General features: G+C 38.2%; 1 protein-coding gene across 3 annotated transcripts in view; it reads right to left on the bottom strand.

The window, feature by feature from the left end:
• Nucleotides 1-216: 216 nt before the first annotated feature.
• The window catches only part of LOC145488618 (uncharacterized), a 62836-nt gene continuing 44924 nt past the window's right edge, over nt 217-18128 (bottom strand). For all 3 annotated transcript variants that reach the window (XM_081467504.1, XM_081467507.1, XM_081467505.1), the window contains 20 exons: nt 16994-17256; nt 15591-15696; nt 13900-14244; nt 13028-13066; nt 12629-12746; nt 12379-12450; nt 11791-11862; nt 11085-11156; nt 10558-10629; nt 10387-10458; nt 9654-9725; nt 9334-9405; nt 8201-8272; nt 6588-7633; nt 5694-5887; nt 5156-5327; nt 4792-4852; nt 4035-4227; nt 2993-3172; nt 217-2439 (listed from right to left, as the gene is read on the bottom strand). In XM_081467504.1, coding sequence (XP_081323630.1) covers nt 2320-2439; nt 2993-3172; nt 4035-4227; nt 4792-4852; nt 5156-5327; nt 5694-5887; nt 6588-7633; nt 8201-8272; nt 9334-9405; nt 9654-9725; nt 10387-10458; nt 10558-10629; nt 11085-11156; nt 11791-11862; nt 12379-12450; nt 12629-12746; nt 13028-13066; nt 13900-14244; nt 15591-15696; nt 16994-17256 — 3413 coding nt within the window. In that variant the 3' untranslated portion in view covers nt 217-2319. The remainder of the gene's footprint in view (nt 2440-2992; nt 3173-4034; nt 4228-4791; nt 4853-5155; nt 5328-5693; nt 5888-6587; nt 7634-8200; nt 8273-9333; nt 9406-9653; nt 9726-10386; nt 10459-10557; nt 10630-11084; nt 11157-11790; nt 11863-12378; nt 12451-12628; nt 12747-13027; nt 13067-13899; nt 14245-15590; nt 15697-16993; nt 17257-18128) is intronic.

Raw genomic sequence — 18128 nt, 5'->3', positions numbered from 1 at the left:
TAATTTAGATGGGTACATTAATGAAAATGCATATCTAAATTAATAGAGCATTTCCTATTTGTCAGTGATTAATGTTAAGATTACACCGTGTATTTACTCTAACATGACAATAATTTCAGTTTTACAACGAATGTCCGCGTCATCTAGCCAGGAACAGAACTGAACTCCCTACCGTCATCACTGCGGGCCAAATTTGCAAAATTCCCAACGTTAAGATAAGTGTATTAAGGAGGATGCAGAGCGTGAACTGAGAGCATTTTCTATTGGTCGGTGATAAAAGTGAAGAGTACTCCATATATTTAAATTTACACGACAATCCTAACACGGCTGCGTGCAGGAAGCGTAATCGCTAATTGATCTTGCTGCTGACAAAATATTTTGTCAGATGTTAATTAAAAATTGTAACTCGCAATACCATTGGAAGTTGTAGTTTGTTCCTCTTCTGATGGGAAGTTTTTATTTGATCCTGTTGTATTATAAACAGTACAAGTTCTGAACACAACTGTAATACCGCGGGTTCAGCGGCAAAACACAGCTGATTATTTCGTTGGGATGGCCGCGACTTGCTCACAACTTGGAGCTACTATGAATTTGCTCAACGTGGTATTATGATCAAATTTTTACCCCGTGATTTTTTAGGTGTATCACAAAGAATTCCATGAAAGAATAAAAACGCCATTTACCGTTTTCAAATATCTGCATTAGTTCCAGAGATAGTTAAGTTTGAAAAATGTGTAAAATATGCAAATGAGACAACTGATGACGTCATACACTCAACCCAATATTATATCAAGTATAAAGATAGAGCTATCTCGGTCAATTTGCAGCAGAATTCATTGAAAATTGGTAGGCTAATTGTTCAACAGGAAACACACCTAAGGCTATAAAATTTCTATTCCCATGAACAATCACTCTTTTCCAATCCCCACCCACTTGATTTCAATATGTTAGTGATTTTCAGCTTGAAAAACATTAAACGAGACCATGACCTCGAGCTAGCATATTTATATGTTTGCTGGATCGTACATGTGAGACACCATTTGCAAATATCAAAATGGATCGCCAAAGGTGGCCAGAAAAGCCTTTAGTATTGGGGGGGGTCTGGAAACCAGTATGTTGCCATGGTAATAAAGCTCGTATTGTGGAACACATTTAGAAGAGTCTTACTGCAAAGAATCAAACATTTCTGAGACAAATTGGCTGAGATATCTTTCTTCATCATATTTGATCAAAATTTGGTTGAGTGTATGACGTCATCATTTGGCTAATTTGGATATTTTAAAAACTTGAATATCTCAGGAACAAAAAGAGACATTTGAAAATAGTAAATGGCATTTTTCTTCTCATGCAGACTACTTGTTTATGTTTTAAAATGGCTTAGATAGGAGAGATGCGATTTTCGTCATAGTACCACTTTAACGTCAAGATTCACACCGAAGATCAAACGGGCCCTAAATGTTGGAGCGAAAAACTCTCTTTAAAAAAGGAAGTGTGGACTGAGATCTTCAAATCACTGAAAAACATTTGTAAGGAAACTAAACTAAAAGAGTTTCAATTTAAATCAATCCATAAAATGATAGTAACTAAGAAAGAACTATTCAGATTTGGTATTAAGGCGGACGATGAATGTCTATGTTGCGGAGATAAAGATTCAATTGAGCACTCTTTTATCGAATGTATGTTTACCAAATTGTTTACCCAAAAGGTCTTGAACTGGTTCAACCAAGTGAATGCGTGTCAAATTTTTCCTACCACAGAGGAGACCTTGTTCGTTATTACTGCAAGCTCCCACGACACAGCAATAATACGGAAATTCAACAACACTGCCTTATTTATGCGCCATTACATTTATTCAAGCAAGTTAAATAGCCTGGCCATCTCCATTCAGGATTTTATCAGCAAGCTACACATTAAATACAATCTTGAAAATTTGTCTTAATTAAATGTTTTAGTGAGAATTACTCCTCCCTCCTCAAAGTCAATATGCAGTAGAACGTATTGTAAATAACTGTATGTTCAGCAAGTAAGGTAAGTAGAGTATTATATTGTTAGCAATGTAAGTAGCCCGTTTTGCAAGTAATTGTATTTTCTGTAAGAAGCCGTATTCAGTATTGTATTGCTAGCATAAGTAACCCGTTTTGTAAGTAACGTAAGTAATGTTCTGTAAGTAGAGTAGCGTAATGAGACCTGCACTGTAAGTAATGCTTGTAGAATTGTGCTTTGTAAATTAAAATTATTTGAAAAAAAGGACATTTTGATAGCATCAATGCTGGTACTGTATTATTAGGTAATCCAAGTGATTATTCACGTCAGTTTGATTCAAAGGTATGTGTCCCACATTCCTTCAGTGGACCAAGCTTCTTCCAGTAGTCTTCGAATGTATGACGCTCCGTGTCGTTTTTCTGCCTTCTCAAAACAACGGTTCATAATTTCTTGCAGCTGGGGAGAAACATTAAGCAAAACACATTAGCCAAAAATAGTAAGTATCAGTAAAAATTAAAACAATCTCAGCACTGTCAAAACATTTGTTTAGTTTCATACGGATTGTTGAATTAATATATAAAACACGAAAGACCGTGTTTGATCACATCTCCAACCACCGAGAAGAGAGTTGAAAATACGACACGTAGCGGAGTATTTTTGACGAACTTCAAGGTGTTTGGAAATGTGGTCAAACACTGTCTTGAGTGTTTAATATATCTTTTCAATTAATTCTAAAACTAACGGGAATACCGGGAAACAAAATCGTAAAAATTTCTGGTAATTAAGATCAGAAATCCAAACACCGTCAATATCATACCCGAAATGCTACACTTTTCGACTTTTTTCACGTTCGTGTTTTAATTTGTGGTAATCTTCTCCGTGACATTGAAAATTGTTTCGCAGTCTACACCAAAACTTGACAATGACGTCAGCAAAGACACTAGAAATTATGAACACGTGCTGTAATGCATAATCTCTTTCTGAACAACAAATATTGACATTTATTTACCTTAATGTATTCACTGGAGCCGTGGCAGTTTTCTAATAAGATAGCCAGCAAATGTCCGAATTGCTCAATATCGTTGCCATAGTTACTCTGTTCATCGACCGCCCAGTTGCTATAGGCACCGGCTTCATTCACCTTGGACGCTCGAGAAAAACCACCCAAAACAGCTGTTATAGGGGGAAGCTAAAGAAACAGTAATGTTCGAGTGAGGAAAGGTTGTGCTTAGAAAAATACCAATAAAATGCAACAAGAAATATAAATCAAATATTTGCTACTTGACAGGTGGGTTATTTCTGGTAGGCCCTTGATGGAAAGTGCTTTTTTATGCTTTTAAATGCATGCCTGCCTGTTGAACCAAAATTATGCCATTTTTTGAGGCGGTCAAATTTGTGTATTTCGTGACGAACGAATTCAACAGGCAGTAACAGTAATATGGGCTAAAAGCCAAAGATTCTCATTTTAGTCTCACTTTGGATTCCAAGTTAAGTTAAAGTTAGCTGACGTCTACCTGTACGCTTAGCTGTCCTTCTCGGGGAAGAGACTCCCATGTGAAAAGGTCGGGGATGCTTGTATCTAGGCGTAACTCTAACTTTATTTGATCTGTACGAGATACTACTTTATTACCGACAGCCAGTGTTCTTTAATAACGTCTTCAAGGGTAGCCCTAAAGGATGCCTTGACGGCTAAAAATTGTAGTAAGTGGTCGTGAGCATCTTAAGTGAGACCATAATCCATGATTTACGTACACCACGAAAGGAGGCGACGAGCATCCCTAATTTTTTTGCTTGGGAGTCCTCCCAGGGACTGCTTTATTTAGTTATATTTACCTGGAGGTGATCGTGAATTTTTCTATTTGTCACGGAATGGTATAGCACTTCTTTTGTTCAAAAAGCAAAGAAATTAAAGGATGCTTTGCTTCAAAATTTCGCACCCAAATATCTCCTGCAATAATCATTTTCATGTTGCTAGGATAAATTTAAAATATTTATATTCACCAAAAATGGAGAAATCAACATAACATGCAGAAATATATCAGATTACTTACTCTCGGGCATTGGCCAATCAAAACGTTGCTTGTTGTAATGTTGTTATGAAGTATTCCAAGATCCTGTAGTCGTTCTACAGCGCTGATGACGTCACAGGCTATAGCGCACACTGTATCGAAGTTAAGAACAGTTCCTTTCTCACAAAGAAAATCTTCCAATGTGGAACTCGACACAAAATCGTACCAAATCAGACTTGAAGGAAAAAAAAACAACAACAACAAAACAAAATCAAAATATAACGAACAAATCAGTTAGTCGAGTGTATTGAGTTTAAACGTCACCGTCTGCTTGTGCCCAAATCATATCGGTAACAAATTCTTGCTTCTGATGCTGGTTCTCCGCGCGCTTATTTGTCACAAAATTGGTACGCGTTCACGTCGTTGTCCAAGTACAATTAACACTTTGTAGCTGGCTGCATTTAATTGAGAAACACCGTTTGCACTTGTATTACGTGCACTTTCCTGTTGTTTCCCAGCTGTTTGTAAACTACCACTAACATGTCACACAAGAGATTCTCAGCACAACAATTCTTAACCGTGAAATTTTCTGCTGTTCTGTTTATTGTCGAGTTAAGTACACCCGATTCACAACGCCCAATCAAATTTTGCCGTCTGCTTCTGACAATCGAACGATGAAACGAGAAGCGCTTCATTACACTTAACTAACACCCTGCTCAAGAAATATTTTCAAACTAAATAAGAAACATATAAACTAAACGACATACAGACTGAATAACACACAAACGAAATAACATACAAACTGTTTGGTTGTAAAGCACGAATCTTCTGTTTTCCCTGTTCAAGACTTTGGTCGCAAGCTAGAGAACAACAAATGATGATTAAACCTAAACGGATATCCTCTAGGAGATTTATCAGAACATTAATCATAAAGATTCTAGACTGCATAAACTCCCTTCGCCTCCCCCGTGGCTCTGTAAATGGCGCCGTTGGGGTCGAAAGAGCTTTGTGGAAAACAAATTATGGTTTGCCTTTAAAAGATGCAAAGCTTTTCCACCATCAAGCACCTTGTAGGGGCATGGGCTCGTAAGGATAATCACAGTTAAAATTTTTGTACGTAAAGAGTAGCTAAGTATTTTTTTTTTTGCTAGACGGTTGCTTGCCTTTCGAGTGCCAGCGATAATGAAGTAGATTAGCATGCGGCTCTTCATCACAAGACAGGCCCTGTACTATGTTAGCCTCTCGATGCCATTCCTCTTTCAATTCTTTGTCAAAGTATTTCAGTAACACCATACTTAAAATGTTTCCTTCTTCACACCAAGCTGTAGCATAACCCTGAAACAACGAGTAAGACAATGGCTTTGAAAATTCTCAATGGATTTATCTCAATATTCATTTTAATGTTTAACATTTATTTATTGATTGATTGATTGAATTATATATTTCTTTATATAATTCCTCCGCTTCATGCTGAATTTGTGTTGCAGTGTAGTATAACTGTGTTGTTTTCCAAGTCCTACTATTTTGCAAGTCTTAATTCCCGCGAATAATGTTCCCTCAGGCACCTAAGAAGTTTTCTCGTTTAATTTGTTTTTTTGTATCGAGCGTTTACATCATGAGCAGCTGCTCGCGAGAATGGCCAAACACTCCCTGTGTCACGACGTTAAATAAATCATTACTTACTTATTACTTATCACTTACTGTTGCACGCCTTCCTGCGGTGTCGTCTTTCAGAATGTTAACTTCTTCAATCAGCCTCAGCTCGGCATGTGCCTGTTTGCTCTCTTGTTCCTGTGTTCCCGCTACTTCATGTAATTGCAAAGGACTGGAGCTGACGTTGGATACGCAAGTGTTGTCGCCATGGGCTTTCAGCCAATCAACGGACTGATTTTCAGCTTAATTCAAAGGGATAAAGAAAAGCAAAAGTCCTTTAAAATTGTTAACAAAGACCTCTAAGTAAGATAGAACTGACAAGCAATTGTCTCTCCTTAAACGAAATTCCCTCAAACAATCTAGTGTGGTGGACTTTCTTTCCACCGATGTTGTTGTACCGTGACAATTTATTCCTCTCTTTCCTGCGGTCAACAATGCTGCGACACTCTGACCCTTCAAGTAATATATCAAAGTAACACGAAAGACCGTGTTTGAGCACATTTCCATACACAGAGGAGAGAACGTCGAAGTGTTTGGAAATGTGGTTAAACACTGTCTTGAGTGTTTGATATATCTTCTCAATCAGAATTAAAACCAAGGAGGAAACAGAGATCGCAAAAATCTATGCTAGTCAAGATTGTCAGCTTGCCCCGATCCGTTGCTCGGAGGAATAACTGCAAGTCTAATGAATGGACCGTATTGTCACCAACTCATTTGTTAGCAGTTCAGTGTAGAATACTCGAACTTGCTAACAAGGACATACGTTTTCCTTTTACTGCTTGTGAAATGTGAAAAATTATGACTAACCGGTAAAACAATAAACTTGCTTAGTTATAAACAACAAAGCATTAACAAAGGAGCTATTTAGTTATATCCATTACATGAAATAAATACAGCTTTCACTTTTTTACGCGTACTCTTTGAAGAACTGGTTCAACCTACCTGCCCCTCGGCCGTTTACCGTCTTCATAACAAACCCAGTGACGTTTTTTCTCTTCCGACACAAGCTTCGCTTTGCCCTTTCGGTGGAAAATGTGTACAGAATTGGATTGAGGGACGAGTTAAGTGGAAGAACAAAGACTGCTATCCACACATAGGCAATTTTGTCTGGATCGTCAAAATGTCCAGCAAGAGATAATATGTTGATTATAATTATTGGCATCCAACAGCAAAAGTCTGTCATCACAATGAAGACAAGCCGCTTGGCCATGGCGGATTCTTTGCTTAAATTTGTTGATCGCACAGCGCGGGAAACGCGCTTTACCGTCCAGAACATTGTAATGTAGGCGACGAGGATAAACATGAAAGAGACGAAGTTCAATCCGACGAAAAAGGCGACAGAATATTCCCACCCGGCCTGTCTCCCTTCGGACAGCTGAAGAGGAAGACAAACGGCAGAGCGGCTGTAGAATCCAAAATTACCGCTGTCGTCGTAAAAGTAGTTTAACCCTGCGATTGGAATTGTAGATATGACGACACCAAATATCCACACCCCTACGCATGCGTAAACGGTAGATTTGTAAGTGAGGCGCTTGAACTTGAAAGGAAAGACGATACAAAGAAATCTGTCCATCGTGATGATGGTTAGAATCAGAACGGATACTTCACTAGAGAGCATCGAAAGAACTCCGACAATTTGGCAACCCATTCCAGATCTCCATTCTTCGTCATGCTTAAAGTATTCCCCTTTCCATCTGACGTCCATAATGGCGATTGTCAAAAGATACACTCCCATAAGCATGTCGGCGACTGCCAAATTTGTCAGCAAAAAGGAATGCACCTTGTTCTCTTCCTTATCAATGATCCGCCATATTATGACAAGAAGGTTACCAAGGAAGGCGAGGATTCCAAGAATCCAAATACAAATCTGGAGAGTTTCGTTTTTCATGAGATCGTCGCAGCTTGAGAAGTCATCGACTGGAGACTCACAGTCCACTCCTTCGATTGATTTCCTGGCGTAGCAGCAGAGGATGAAGCGATCGAGTTTCCTGTAAGAGTATTGCAAGAAACATCAATTTACTCTACTCCTTTGGGTTTGATACTCCACATAACAGCTGGCGGTACTTTCATTTCAATATTAGTTTTAATAATCAGGTATATTTCACGTCAACGGAATACACTGGAACGTTTTTTTAGCGTAAGCTGAGAAACGAAATCTGCAACAGGACTATTTTTGTTGACGTACCACTCCAACGTGTGAGGCGCGGTGGCCTCATGGTTAGCGCGCTCGCCTCCGGATCAAGCGGTGCAGATTTGAGCCTTGGCCGGGGACATTGTGTTGGGTTCTTGGGCAAGAACACAACACCCAGGTGTATAAATGGGTACCGGCGAATTAAATTGGGTAGCCCTGTGATGGACAAGCATCCCGTCTTGGGGGTAGTAGAAATACTCCTAGTCACTTTATGCTAAAGAAACCAGGATAAGCTCCGGCCTGACTGGCCACTTAGTTCGTTTGCAGACTTTACCTAGCACTGCAAGTAAGTTAATTTGTTGGTACTGAAAGGGTAAAGGGATAAAAATAAACTAAATTGAGGTGAAAAATAAAGGTTACTCACAGATATTTCAGGTTGCTCAGTTCACTAAACGCATCTGAAGGTACTTTAGCGAGTTTATTACTGTCCAGGTACCTGTGTGGAAAGATGATGAGAAGGCCAATAAAACGTAACGTTGCTAACGTTTCTGAAATATATTTTTTAACATTTTAAAAATAATCTATTAACAGGACATTTACCTACACCATATCGCTTGCGATACATTACATTGCAATTAATTATACTACATTCCAAAGTTACCTAAATGAATATTCCATCATTTATTTACATAGCTAATTGCTAAGAAGGAAAAAAAAATAGTTACGATGTACCAATACAATTTTATTATATATACGTCAGTATATGGATTCAATGAGCTACATAGAAGCCAATTATAACTTACATTGTGCGCATTGTTTTTCTCAAGGAAATCATTTTTTTAAAATTTTATTTCAGGGGTCCAGGATTTGGCTCTTGCACCGCAATTTTTACAAATGTCTTTACAATTGGCCAACCAACCCACGGAAAAATGACGCAAACAATGCAGGTCCTAAAACCAAAAGAAGTGCAGAATAACAAAAGCAAGTGAAAAAAAATAGAGATTTTGAAGTACTGAGGGAAACTGATGTGCCCATATTATTTGTACACTGGATGGTAGCAACGAAATATCAGTCTCGATTCTCTTTGTTGCTTTTTCCTTAGTTCTAAACCTCCGACCGATCATCTTTGCAATTAAAATTCCTATGAACTGTTACCATGTTTCGATTATTCTGTGAGTATTTTATGTTCTAGTAATGTTTTGGCAACCATAAAAGAAAGAAGCAGGACTAAACTTATACCTTTTGGTTGATCTGGTCAGCACAATAGACAATTTTACAGTTGTCTGCTCAGTGACCTGGCCTTTGGATGGCAGCGAGGCTGGAGGTGACCTTGTTTTGATACAGACATCACTGCTTTTCTTGTGTAAATAAAGTTGTGCTAATGCCAACTAGATGCATTTACATGACAAAAGCAGAGGGTTCTTTATCAAAGCAAGGTCGTCACCTCCAGCCTCGCTGCCATTCAAAGGCCAGGTCACCGAGCAAACAACTGTTAAATGGTCTATTTTTGACTCTAAACTTTTCATTGTGAAAATTATCGAATTATCATGTACTTACAGGTATTCTAAGGAGACCAGTCCTTTAAAAGTGTCCTTTGTAACTGTAGTCAGCTCGTTGCTGCTCAGATTCCTGGCGGAAGGACAACATTGAGCCATGAAAATTAGAAGGCAGTTACACAGAAAAACAGACCCTGCTACTAACTGAGCTAATCGCCTCATGTACATGTCGAACACCACAGGCATTGGGAAATAATACATTCCACCACACCTCATCTCGCCAACTTAGAGACATTAAAATCGTACCCAACCAACAGAAATGGAGGGAACCCTGAAAACAACAGTATTTAGTCTAGGATGAATTAAACTTAATGCACTTACAATAACTTCAGTTGTGACATAGCACCAAACAGGCCATCTGGTAATACTGGAAGCTTGTTATCCTGAAGGTATCTAAGTGACAGTAAAGAGATGTCTTACGTTCAGAGTGGAATGTGAAGGTAATTAGGGTGGGTACATTTGAGCGATATACACAAGGAGCGAGTCTGATTGCTTTAACACGATATTTTCGATAAGAGTTTCTCGCTAAGCGATTATTTACGTTTCCGTTTAATGACACTGATTACGTATGGGCTATTGGACAGGTGCGAGGTCAAGATGGCTGGATATTAGTCAAGCTCTTTTACGCGTGGTTATGGACCGAAACGCTGTCGAAGTTCATAAACAGGCAAAAAAGAAGAAGGCCAATATCCAGTTATCATGACCGAACAAGTTTGGCCAATAAAGGATTTATTATATGGCAGGAAGAACAAGCTCTTCTTGCAGGATACAGCGGGAAGTCCCGACCATGCAAGATAGCCCCATCTTGCCCTCGCGGGTAGCCCATCGCAGTGCAGTATATGATTCATCTTTCCTGCTCGGAGAGCTTGCCATAAAATAAAAATTGCTGTCGTACATTTGTCGTATTTTTTTTGCCCCTCCTCTAATAAATTTAACGTACTTTACGAACGAGTTTTTCGTTAAACTCAGTTGAACAGCTCTACCGTTAAATAAAACGATTTTACAAATTAAAGTGAACATAAATTATAAAGGTGAAAAAATCGCATATACTCACAGATGTGTCATGTTGCTATTGTTACCAAAAACCCCATATTTTAACTCATCTATTTGGTTTGAACGCAAGCTCCTGAAAAGAGGCAAACTTTACGCTTAAACATTTCAGTTATACTTATAAACTCCATCAAAATCGGAAAAATTACTAAGTTATGAAATTTTCAGAACTTACAAAACTTGTAAATGAGGTAGTCCATCCAATAATCCACTGAGAACTTTGCGAAGAAGGTTTATTCCTAAATCGCTGGAAGAATAACAATGCAAATTTTTAATGATGGAACTGACGAAGACAACCTACATGTACACTATATCTCAAATATGACCTTTTCAAACGCGCGTCCTGGATTCCTCGAACTTACAATCCAATTTCTGTGAATTTGGAAGAATTACAAATAAAACCCTCACAACTAGTAGTGTCCCAGAGGTTAGCATTGTGGCCTTTTTAGTTAAACAAACCAGTATTGTCAATAAACAGAAACTTGTTAAGAAGCCCAACTAGTTGTAGACAGACCAGTTGCCTACAGTATCTACAAGAAGTGGAGGGGTTTACCTCGGAACTACCGAACACAAATCCATTGAGTGTCAGGTAGGAGGATTTGAACCCGAGACCCTAACCACTAGGCCACGCCACCTCCAGTGAAGGACTGGACGGTGTTTGAGTAAATGTTTTAAATAACAAATTGTAAAAGATATACTCACAGGACAAGTAGATTAGGAAGGCCAGTAAACGCTCCAACAGGGAGAATACGGAAAAAGTTGGAATTTAGTCTCCTAAAAAGAAAAGAAAAGAAAAGAAAAGAAAAGAAAAAACAACAACAAAAAAAACAAGAAACCAGGTCAAAAAGAAAAGAAAATAAACAAAACAAAAATAAGAAAACTTAAAACAAACGAGAACAACAGCAATAACAGCAACAACAACAAAAATAGAAACACGCTGAGAGACGTTATTATCCACGGAGAACTAACGGAGTAAATTGCGCAGTAAGATCATTGGTTATCCTAGCGTAGAGAATCAAAGGTTGATAGTGATAATGATACAAATCCAAGTTTACATTTTAGGGAAAACTGTCACTAGCTTAAGAGAGTTACGACAACGGCATTTTCGAAATAAAAAACTTCAATGTCTTTAAAGGTGTATGAAATGCAGGCGTCTTAATGCGACTTATAGGACATTAACGTTAATTCGAATGAGGAGAACTATGAGTGATATTTTCATAAAAAAATTATAAAAGCTCCCTGACTCGTCGACTAAGCCAAAGTATTTAAATAACAGAAACAAAATGATAAATAGTTATATGAAATCCAGAGCCTAATTTCTCCACACTTGATGTTGTCGTTGTCATAGTTGTTGTCAGCATTAAGATATCCTAGTAACACTATTTAAACCTACTAGTTGGATACTTACAGAGTCGTGACAGACGTTACATTATGGAAAGTTTCTTCCTCGAGGTGAATGAGAACATTGAAACTCATGTCGCTGAAGAAAAAAAAAACAAAAAAAATACAAAGCAAAACAAGCAGCTTATTAACCTAATCGACAAGAACTTGGTTTTTGTTCGAGTACAGCCTAACGAGCATGTCAGCTGTGACATGTTGGTTTCTACAAAAGCACAACAAGAACCAATAAGGAATACAGGCAAACCACAAATATTCACTCCCAATTAATAGCTACAAAAGTGTTCTCAAACTAGGTATCGTTTATGTGATAATCTGGTAATGCTCCTAATCCCATTTACAGATTCTCGTGACGCGTAGGCTGTTGCAGGTGTTCAGTTAGTTGGGGTGCAGCGCGAGAAATGGCGAACAAAAAAATAGGGGACAAGCGCGGCGCAGGAAGACGCGGGAAGTTCGTTCCTCCTTACACTGACCCTCTCTCTCTCATATTTCGTTCCGCGCTACATCCCAACTGACTGATCGCTTCGAAGAGGCTGTGTGAAACAGCACAGTTAGTTCTCTTTTATATTGTTAGAAAAGTTAGTTTTACTTTACTTACATGTATTCCAGTTTTGGGAGGTCTGCAAAATCCATCTCTCGTAGTTGGGAGATCCGGTTCTGCTGGAAATTCCTGGCGAACAGGAGCAAATGACATTAACTATCAACTAAGAATAACGATTGCACAACTTTTGAAACAAGAACTGAGCTAAAATTAACCAACGCAAGGCATTATCTAAAGCCATGAAAGAAAATTAAACTAATCAAAACTCAGAGATAAAAAATCATAAGTTGTGATGCTCTTTACATACACTGCTCCAGTGTTGAAAGGAAGGTTGCTTGGTACCGAAAACAACTCTTGTCCAGTGACCAGGATCTTCTTGTGCTGACCTTCGCCAAACTCTTTGCATTCGCAGCTTGAGGGACATCCTGAAAACAAATACCCTTATCAGAGTCTAGTAAGAATAACAGCTTCGATTAGCACTGATAACGTTAGAAAAACAGAGGCAAATTGGAGGGTGTAGAAAAGGCTTTATTCGTCGAGTGAAACAAGCAAGATCGTCTACATTGCCAAACGCCTAAGGAACAAATGAAAATTGAAGCGTCTTTAATTATACATCCCCAAAAGTAATGGACTGTTAACTTCCTACAACTCTAAGTTCAAGACTGGGAAATTGTAGTGCTTATCCTGAGATGACGTCATTGTGTACCTTGTTGACGTAGACAAGATGAATCTGTATAATCAAGGGCTGAAAAAAATTAAAAGAATTTATCGATAAATAACACCGCCATTTTCGTCCTCATCGTCAAATAATCAACCTAGTTAACAACAGTTAGATCGGCATTGCATTATTAAAACAGTTTGCAATTGAATCAAAATAATAGGCATCAACTTTTTTGACATAGTTCTGTATTTTTTTCCAATTTCATAAATTCACTATTCGTACATTTCATAAGCATTCTGGCTTGATTTTGAATTAATTTCCGTTATGTCTTGACTTTTTAAGAAAATAGTAAAATCCAAGATGGTAGATCCAAGATGGTAAGCTAAATGACGTCATTTGACGTCATATTAAGTCACAACCAACAAATATGGTAATTTTGTAGAGCAAGCTGAAGGCTATATGATCAATTCAAGGTAGATTTATTTCGCTGTGCTTTAACAGAGCGAAAACCCAAGAAGGGGGGGGGGGGATTCCATCCAATCCCCTATGCCCTCCTTGTACCACGATGGGGGTATGAATTAGCTTGTACGTCCGAGGATTAACGCTTTACCCACTGCCTTATGAAGCATATTTTCAACAATGTTTTTGAACCAACTTTCTTCTAAGAACATTACCTGCCAAATATTTACAGTGCAGTATAGAACTTTTAAGTTGCTCCAAAGCTCTTGGTTTCCTTTATGGAGCGACCTCTTTTTGAGACACCGCTTGAGACATGTAACGGCTTCCAATTGGGGGCTTCCCAATTATTTTGCTAGTTCTTGATGTCTTCAATGTAACTAATTGTCGGTTATTCATTTGCCTATTCAGACGTGCAAAGGTAATATAAACACAAGCTAAGCGCACAAAACTTCACATACCACTAACAGAGTGATAAAAGGCCTTGATCCTTGCTTTGTGTACATCTCCATGACAAGAAAGAACAATCGTGATATGATTTGAAGATGAGACTACAAGAGGAGGATACACATAGCCGCAGAATATGCCTGGTGTAGGTGCTGCCAATTCCTGCTCATCGAAAATCTTAACAAAACAGTCTTTGCAACTAGGGTGATCCTTGAGACGGAATTCTTGAAACTCCAGGTGAATGGTGTGACCCGAGGGGACGGTGATGTGCCAAGTGCAGAACATGTCGTCAAGATAATACCCAGGAAATGATGGAGAGGAGAAATACCCTGACATGTTGAATAAATTTTTGCTGCAAGCTGAAATAGCAATTATAAAAAGATTTAAACCTTTAATCTTCGATGTACATAAAAATTGTCCATGCATGAACTGTATTAATGTAGTTCCTAGTGTAAATTGACGCAATACTTTATCTCAAGGTAAACAAGACTTTCATTAGGTTTATCAAAGACCATCAAAGAGTTTGGGTGTTTTCCATTAAGCCACAAAAAAAAAAACAACAACAAAAACAACAACAACAAAAATCCGGAAATTTTGAACGGACTCTTATGGTAATGAAATTTGTTAGAAAAGTTTCCAGAAATTTCGAAAATTGTCTAATTTTCGAAATACGAACCATTCAAACGAAAATTCCTAAAATTCTGGGAGAAAACGAAATGAAAAGAAAATTCTCGGTAAGAAATGTCCAAAATTATGCGTTTACCTCGAGAGGCCGTCTTTTGTTCCGGAAAATTTCGAAAATGCTGTTCCACTCTCTACTATAAATTTTCAAAAACTCGAACTGGAATGTTTGGTCGACTGGATAGCACACATAAATTCAGGACGTCGTCCTTGGAAAATGTAACGAAAAAAATAAGGGGCGCTTTCCTAAGCGGACAGACACATGAATTTATAGTTTATGCGATGCGTCAACGAGCGAGAACGGATAATTTGACAATTTGTTGCGGTAAAAAACAAATTAACGTCAGTTTTTCATGCGTCTGTCCTGCTATTGACCACGAAATTCGTCATAACATTGTCAAAATAGTGTGCGGATCAACCCGGCTATCGCCGAGCTACTTTGACAATGTTATGATGAAATTCACGATCAGTAACAGAACAGACGCAGGAAAAACTGACCTCAATTTGTTAACTTGAAATGCAGCGCATGTCCAAGCCTTGGCATGAGAATCAAGTACCTTATCTCTCCCTTATTGTACCAAATGTGGTTCAACGATTATAGAATGTAATTTGGGTAAGCAGAAGGATTGATGCCCAAATCTCGCTGAAGATATCGACCGATTTTCTTAGAAAGTGTTCAATTTAGAGTTGAACATAAAATTGATTAATTGGGCCTAGGGATTTATTGTAGATTCACGCAGGAGTTATCCACTTGCACCCGATTGGTTCATAAACTATGGAATTGCGTTATGCACAAGAGACAGAGCACACAGAAGAACCTTAACAAGAAACCGCCAAACTTTCAGCGACAAATTTCCAAAAAGTCATCAGCTCGCTTTTAATGGTTTCGTAAACAATGTAATCAATTGGGCTAATTTCAAGCGTAGAAATTCGCCGAGCCGCGAGAATTTAAGAATTGGAATCCTATTCAATTAGCGCTCCTAAGAATGTTTTAGGAAAAACATGACTGGCTTATGCTTGTTACCTGGCTTGGCCCCCATTGGCTCGTGCTTGCAGTATTTCTCGTCAATGTACAGTCCTGTCAATGCTATTGAGTCATTACTCTTCCTTACTTCACCTTTTATCGACACCTATTGTACAAATAAAACGTATCAGTTCTCTGTAGCAGTACTTGACTTACTCAGATGGTGCTTTTGTAGCAAACGTATCAGCAACGTATGTTTAACGTAAAGTAAGTTTATTTCACGACGACTTGAAATCTTAACGACTTATTGCCAGTGGTTTCTGGGACAAAAATAATAACTTGAAATCTTGACGACTTCTGGTCAGTGGTTTCTGGGACAAAAATAACAGAAATATTTTACAGTAAGAACGAAGATAGCAGTTTACAACATACGAGAAGAAAACGATAAAAAACCCGACATTTACCTTAGGATTAGCATACAAGGCGAAAAACGGGTAAACAGCACAAACGAACATTACTTATACGATGAAAAGTAAACGAATTCTCCAGACATTTACACATAAAACAAGAAAGTTAAAATGCTTAAATATGACCGCGGCAGACTGGGCAGGAAGCTCACCGCTGATAAGGGATTTGTTTCAACAATCTTTGCGTCAGTCAATTTCAGTAGTGCCCATACCCCCCCCCCCCCCGGGTAATAGCCGAGCAATCGCTCACGTCTTTAATCTCGATGTCGGGCAGTTTAATTTCTATTATTTATCAGGGGCCGGGGATCTGTCTATCTCTGGGGCACTCCCATTTGACATCCTTATAGTTTTGGTCTTTCATGTGGTGGAGAGCGCAGACATTATATTGTTCTCGTATTTATTCATTTATTCATTTATTCAATTAACTCCATATGATAAATGAATTCTAAAGCTACCTTTCGTAAAAATCTTTAATTTAGATTTTTTTTGTCACTGATACATCATACTTCCTTGACTCAGTTTTCCATGACACGTACATTGTATGTTAACATTGCACACTGGACGAACTGAGCATGCCAAAACAAAAGGACTTATAGACTAATTAAAAAGATCGAAATAATAAACCAAAAGTAGCTAACGCACAGCGTTGTCAAGGACATTTTACACAATGGTGTGACCATTGGTAGGATAAATTCACTTGTAAACAAAATCAGTAACATATAAAATAATAATGTTGTAGAATAACACCTATTCATTTTAATTCATGAAATTTTGAGCAGTGTTATTTTCTAGCTAAGCCCAGAGTCAAGGCATTTGCTTTGTTCCTTTTTTTCTGTCCTCCGCCGGGGGCGTTTGACCTACTTATTTAGCCCTATTGTGGGAATTTACCATTTTTTGAGAAAATCGCCGGTGACGGAAGGTTGGCCCGGGAATGGGGGGATAGACACTGCTGAAATTGACCGATGGAGAGATGGTTGGTCTTAGTATCATCGTTACCTGAAACTTCGAAATAGAACTCAATGGAACTTGACCGTAAATCCAGCTCACATCAGTTTCCCGTTCAGAAACCCAAACTGGCGTTTCTCGATGGTTGTCTACTTTCTGGTAAATTGTAAGTGTCTTTTCTCCAGGTCCCCTCAACATGTAGCGAAACTTTAAGCATTTGCTGTGCCCGTCACGTGATCTGTTGTATAGTGGGCTCACAAGCACAGCAGTCTGATTAAAACGAGTTGCGTTGGTATCTACCTCAAGTCGGTCACCTAAACAAATCAATCAGTCTGTGTTTGTTAATTGAAAACCGAATGAATGCGGGTGCAATCTTGGATTTACACTGCAGTTGATAAAAATGTCATTGAAAATTCTCTTAAATGTGCGATTTCAATTTGAAAGAAGTTTTCAAATATCGCAGTAAGTGTAAATCCTTAATCATCCGCACCGTAGGAAAAAAGATGGCGACTGGTACATTTACCCATAGTTCTTAGCGCATGAAAACCTTAACAACGTTCATAAAAAGGTACAGAAGAGTTACCAAATCTTCAAACCTAGCAAAAAAAAAACTGTCTTTCTTTTTGCCTTATGGGCTGCGTTAGGTCAGCAAGGCATTGTGGTAAAATGCACAGCCGTCATCTTTTTTCCCACGGTGGATTGCTCGAGCTTTCATACAATTCCTCATTTATTACATGACGGCTGCGAAAATCACGAACGCGCGCATTAGTTCAGTGCTAATTAAAGGTTTATTAATTGGCGTGCACTCACCCAATTACAATGAAGTAATTTTCTCATTCATATAATAAATATGCAAACAGATGGACCCAATGAGTGTTTCATAGTTTAAATATTATATGAATTAAATAAGTGCTTTATGTAACTTAAATAAAATGTAAATACATCTTACAAAAGGGAAAATAAGCGATGATGCACGAGAGGAAAAACGGATTTTACTACGCTTAACATTCCTTACAAATATATTTAACCTTATAAAGAAAATACGCAGTGATATCTGACAATAGATTATGGTTCTGATATTTAATAAATTAAGTTCTGTTTTGGTTTCTCCCAAGTTCAGAATCTCAGACAGGTCTCACAAGGAGAAGATTTCACAATATTGGTAATCTCATTAATTTACGTCTTT

The sequence above is a fragment of the Orbicella franksi genome, chromosome 5 (genome assembly GCF_964199315.1).
Source record: "Orbicella franksi chromosome 5, jaOrbFran1.1, whole genome shotgun sequence".
Lineage (NCBI taxonomy): Eukaryota > Metazoa > Cnidaria > Anthozoa > Scleractinia > Merulinidae > Orbicella > Orbicella franksi.
Note: the sequence above shows the minus strand (reverse complement) of the source record. Positions and strands in the feature narration are given on the sequence as shown.